At 41.2% G+C, this 6,000-nt stretch overlaps 1 protein-coding gene across 1 annotated transcript; it reads left to right on the top strand.

Annotated features, from left to right (window-relative positions):
- Positions 1 to 2,218: 2,218 nt before the first annotated feature.
- On the top strand, positions 2,219 to 4,775 carry foxa2 (forkhead box A2). Its single transcript, XM_055039011.1, has 2 exons — positions 2,219 to 2,512; positions 3,149 to 4,775. The coding sequence occupies exons 1-2, from the start codon at positions 2,441 to 2,443 to the stop codon at positions 4,349 to 4,351; spliced, it is 1,275 nt and encodes a 424-aa protein (XP_054894986.1). The 5' UTR covers positions 2,219 to 2,440; the 3' UTR covers positions 4,352 to 4,775.
- Positions 4,776 to 6,000: the final 1,225 nt, after the last annotated feature.

Below are 6,000 nucleotides of genomic sequence, written 5' to 3'. Positions count from 1 at the left end.
GTTACAGTTCGGGAATGACTAATATAAAAGCAAACATCAATCACATAGAGAGGGAAAAAAGAAACGCCAAACAGGGAGATGGAGCAACTGCAGGATTTTTGTTTTTTGGCTAAATCTGAAATGTGTCCTTCACCCCATGTGAGAGGACTTTAGCAGGTTGATGATTAACCTGTTATTAGCAACGTGTCTGTTTCAGGGACATTATGCAGTTAAAGGTCATGGAAAAGTTTCACTAATCAAGTTTTACACAAGGAAAATATAAAATGTTCCCATTAAATATTTTTCCATATACCCGTTAAATAAACAGGTAATACAATATTGTTGTTGTTTTTTTGTTTGTTTTTTTTTTTTTTACCCAGGTTAGATAATGTCATTTTTGTATTTTTTTTTCTTTCTCTCCCTCTTTAATAGATTCCTCGATTGTGTAACAAATGCAAACAGCTGTGTGCGTCCGTGCATTCACACACGACTGCGACCTGTTTTGGTGAATTTACGCAAGCGAAAAATTGGCACCAACAAGAAACATTTTTTTTTATTAAAAAATATGCACCAGTGCATATATTCTGCGTAATGTTAACCCTAAGAATTGTATGACCTCAGTAAACAAAAAAAACAAAACAAAAAAAAAACACGGAACATGTGCATTATCATCGCGTAAAAATCATATTAAAATCTTTACACTTAAAGCGGATCTTGACGTTTGACGGCAGCCAAAGACAAAACAAGAGGCGGCAGATTTCTCCATCTCCTGTTCCCCGCCGGTGCAATCCCAAATCCTCAAACACAGGGAGCTTTTTTCTCATGATCTCATTTCCAAGTTAAGCAGACTCTGTTGGTCCCTCGTCAACACTACAGGTTTACTCGCTTTTACTAATGGGGCTCTATGCTGATAGTTATGCTCTTGCGTAAATATGCAGTCAAATAGATGTACAACCACCTACACGTGGCTGACACCGGCTCCGCAGTCTCACCTGGATGTTTGTTTCATACAAATACAGTACGGGCTGCGAGAATTAAGGGGCCCTTTAGCACTGCGGGCCTCCGGAGTCTTTCTGATGGAAGATTAACACATTAAGCAAACGTCCATTATTTAAAACCCCACCACACTAAGACCAATACAAACAGAAAATAGACTAACTGAAGCCAACGGCCTGAAATTGCTCGCTGTGATATCCAATTGCTTTCCTTGTAGGAAATAGAACGTCGCTTAATCATGTCTGAGTATGAAATATACATTGTGTCAAATATAAAAATGTACAGTATTTTTATGCGTCGATCTAATGTCAAAAACTGAAATAAAATTCGCACAAAAGTAGATTGATGAGCTGTGTGATTTTATGTGAAATAGTGAAGCCAGATGAAGAGTCTCATCCGACAGAGGGCGCTATAAAGCTGTCTTCTTAATTAAAACGATTAAAAAAAATAATGATAACAATAAATCGAGTAATTCAGTGATTAGAGGAGAAATGCAGAAATTATGGTATACATGAATATAAATATATATGTAGCCTATATATATTTAAATTTGACACATTCATTAGACTTTAAATCAAACGTAAAACTGTTTGGACAAAGACGTTTTTCTAAAGAAAAACAAATGTAATATTTTATTGCCATTCATGTAAACTATAAGTAAATTAGCAAAACGACTTCAAAGACAGACATTTAGTTTTGAAAGAAGAACCTTTAAGAAAACAGCTGCGCAAAGATTTATATTATTATTTTTAACCTTTTTACATTTTGCCAAAATCATTTCATGTTCAGATTTCCGCCTCTTGTGTATAAAGTGTTGTGCCCGTGTTTTTTTAAAAAATGTATTTATTTGTTTGTGTTGCTGGTATAAAATAACAGTTCTCGTGCAGGTTGCCGCCTTAAATTCCTTAAACGCACCACAATAAAACTGGATTATGATCTGAGCACAGCTGAAGTGGAATAAATCCGTTAAAGGATGTGCGTATAATGAAAAGCATCAAACATTCCTTTTTATACAACACCCCGCAACCCCCTTTTTTTCCCTTTTACCCCTACCATGAGATTAGTTCATAATGAAGCTTTTCATATGAAACTGTTCTTTTCAGTGAGCGCAGGTGTACAATTGGGGGTGGAGGGGGGTGGGAAGAGGTGGAGGGGGAAGCTTGAGGAGTCTCACGCCTAGGTGCGAGCAGATTATTCAAATAGGGCCCAAGGCGTAGAAGTAGGGATTGGAGGCTTGCCTGGCGCACAGAGCTTATATCACAGCGCTAACAGGCAGCGCGGAGCGTCATTTGGACTCCAGCCTCTGACGGGCGCATCACGGCTGGCTCCGCAGGACGCACATGCACCAAGTCCTTGACGGAGGGACGGACCGCGACCCGAACACGCCAACTGGTCCCCTGTCACTTGCTATCAGAGAGACTTTTGGCATTTTCCTCTGCTGGGAGACGCTTTGTCGAAGTCCTCCATGATGCTTGGAGCAGTTAAAATGGAAGGACACGAACATACCGACTGGAGCACCTACTACGGAGAGCCCGAGGTGGGTACCTTAAATATATATATATTTTCCCCGGTCTAAAGCCGATCCCATTTTATACAACTCAATATTAGCCCTGAGATAATATTAACTTTGTGATCAAATATTGACTTGAGGCGCCTCCAAAACCTCCCCCATCTCCGCACAGCGCGCAATCCTATCCTAACAAACTTGCTTGACATGTAATGGGGGGCGGGAGAGGGAAACTTTTCATGCGGATATTAAAACTGATTATTATTTTTTTTTATTTATTATTATTTTTTGCCACGTTTACTTATAAACACCTGTGGTGTTTTGGTTTAGGTTAAAGCAATTGGTGCACATGCTGCATATGTGCTGCGGACGCACGGGAGGAGCTGGTTGAAGCTTTGCTCATTTTGAAGCGTTACTATAATTTGTTTTATTTGTATTATTATGCTGATAAACATTTAAATTATTTTAAATGTTTTACTTTATATAAACACATCTTATTTGTTTATTAATACTTGATTGTTCTTTTTTTTAAATTAAACAACAATATCAGATTTATAGCAGATTTAAGTGATAATAACAGCACTTTTGTGTGTAGGAATTATTGATCATGTTGTTTCCTGACTGTGCCAAACTCATGGCTTCCTCTCTCCCCCTCCACACTGACAGTGTTACACCTCGGTTGGCAACATGAACACCGGCCTGGGAATGAACTCCATGAATACCTACATGAGCATGTCCGGCATGAGCACCACGGCCAACATGACGGCCAACTCCATGAACATGTCCTACGTCAACACCGGCATGAGCCCCTCCATGACCGGCATGTCGCCGGGCACCGGAGCGATGAACGGCATGGGCGCGGGCATGACGGCCATGAGCGCGGCGCTGAGCCCCAGCATGAGCCCGATGACCGCGCAGCCCGCCTCTATGAACGCTCTCACCTCCTACACCAACATGAACGCCATGAGCCCCATTTACGGACAGTCCAACATCAACAGATCCAGAGATCCCAAGACTTACCGCAGGAGCTACACACACGCCAAACCCCCATATTCCTACATCTCCCTCATCACCATGGCTATCCAGCAGTCTCCCAGTAAGATGCTGACGCTGGCCGAGATCTACCAGTGGATAATGGACCTGTTCCCCTTTTATCGACAGAACCAGCAGCGCTGGCAGAACTCAATCCGTCACTCTCTGTCATTTAATGACTGTTTCCTCAAAGTGCCCAGGTCGCCCGACAAACCCGGGAAGGGCTCCTTTTGGACTCTCCACCCGGACTCCGGGAACATGTTCGAGAACGGCTGCTACCTGAGGAGGCAGAAGCGCTTCAAGTGCGAAAAGAAGATGTCGCTGAAGGACGGCGGGCGAAAGGCGGGCGACGCCGGCTCCTCCAACAGCAGCTCGGAGAGCTGCAACGGCAACGAGTCGCCGCACTCCAACTCCTCCTCCAGCGACCACAAAAGGTCCCTGTCGGACATGAAGGCGAGCCAGGCCCTCAGCCCGGAGCACGTCGCCGCTGCCGCAGCCGCCGCCGCCTCACCGGTGTCTCAGGGGCAGCACCTCATGTCGCAACATCACTCCGTCCTGGCGCACGAAGCCCACCTTAAGCCGGAGCACCACTACTCGTTCAACCACCCGTTCTCTATCAATAACCTCATGTCCTCCGAGCAGCAGCATCATCATCATCACAAAATGGACTTGAAGACTTATGAGCAGGTGATGCACTACTCCGGGTACGGCTCCCCGATGGCCGGGGCGCTTTCTATGGGCTCCATGGCGGGGAAAGCAGGCCTGGATTCCGCGTCTATACCCGACACGTCTTACTACCAGGGTGTCTATTCCAGGCCGATCATGAACTCCTCGTAAAACGCTGTGGACTCCCCTCACCTTAGATTTGTACATTTGTAAAAAACAAAAACGGAAAAAATATAGACTTTGTGTACAATATGTATTTCAGATATTTTTGATGTTTGCCACCGTTTTAGTTGTCGAGTTTGTTAGTAGCCTAATTACTTATTTTGAAGGAGAGGATGTGAAAGAAAAGATGACAAAAAAAAAAGATGAAAATGTGACGAGATCTGCTCGGCTTCTGGAGTGGACCCCAAAGATAAAACAACAAGTTGCTGTAAGATAGCTGATACCCGCTCACCGGGATTCCTAAATGAACTTAAATGCATCACAGGATTTGTTCAATCATTTGTGTAATTCCTATTTATGGCTTGTATATGTGTATTCTTGTAGTGACAAGAACAGAATCTATATTAAAGTGTTATTGGTTTTGTTTTCTGAATATGATGTATTATTATTATTATTATTATTATTATTATTATTATTATTATTATTATTATTATATTATTATTAATTTGGGGGTTTTCATAGCAATTTTACGAAACATTCTTTCCAATATAAACAAACAAAAGTCTATGTTTAAAAAAACCTGACAAATATTTCCACACAACATAGACAGCATTAGAAATGATAAGCAATAATTGCTAAAAACTATTTCAAATGTTGCTTTGCTTTAAAATGAGCTTAAAATAATAATAAAAAATATTCCTAATGCTATTTTAAAAAGTAAACATATATTTGATCGCTCAATCAAGAACATTTGTAATACATATTTTATTTTAAATAAATAAATAATTAAACAAAAAAATACACACATAAATAAATACATAGCAGAAGAAGGCAGTATTTACGTTAAGATGTACACGTCTTAGCGCATGCATATGTGTGTGGCTGTCTTTTATTTATTCAAAGTTATTCTAAATTGTGGATGCAATGCTTTCCTAATAAGGCCCATAATTTCAGTTGAGGGATTAATAGCTTTGCAGGATAAAACCGAGACAATGCTCACAATTTGTCTCCCAGGAAATGCAAACAAAACAAATATATGCTCAATAATCCCAAACAGAAATGGAGATATTAACCTATCAACGACTCTGCATTTTCGTCTGGAAAGAATGGCATTAAAATGCATAGAGAAATTTGTTCTTTACCTAAAATAATATGCATTTAAAAAAACAAAAAAAACAAAACAAAAACATAAACAAAAACAAAAGCTCATACGAATTTTGGGTACCTCGCAGAAAGTAACATAAATCAAGCCCATCACAGACACGCTTGCAAGTTCAGGGTAAAACCGATTTTTCCATAAGGATATTTAATCAAGCGTTCAAATTCCCCCACATACAGTGTGCCAGGCAAACACCAGCCGGGCCTGTCAGTCTCCCCACACACACACAAAGTTTAGATCAGTGAATAAGATTAATTGTCATTGTCAGACAGAACAACCTCCCGCAGTGCAGTAGAATAGCTGCTGCAGAGGAGGCCTGATTTGGGGAACTGAACTGCCTGAATGATGCTCTAACTTCTCTTCCCACAATCTGGGGCTCCATTGTCTACTCCCTATTTTTAAAGTAGCGGGACCCTCCCTTCTTGTTAGATAAGGAAGGCTGACTGTCGTCTACATGAATCCAACACCACCCACCCACTCACACCCACCCCTCTCACCC

Source organism: Poeciliopsis prolifica, unplaced genomic scaffold, assembly GCF_027474105.1.
Source record: "Poeciliopsis prolifica strain line A6 unplaced genomic scaffold, Auburn_PproV2 SCAFFOLD013, whole genome shotgun sequence".
Classification (NCBI taxonomy): Eukaryota; Metazoa; Chordata; class Actinopteri; order Cyprinodontiformes; family Poeciliidae; genus Poeciliopsis; species Poeciliopsis prolifica.
The sequence above is the reverse complement of the archived record's forward strand: the minus strand, read 5'-3'. Positions and strand labels throughout refer to the sequence as shown.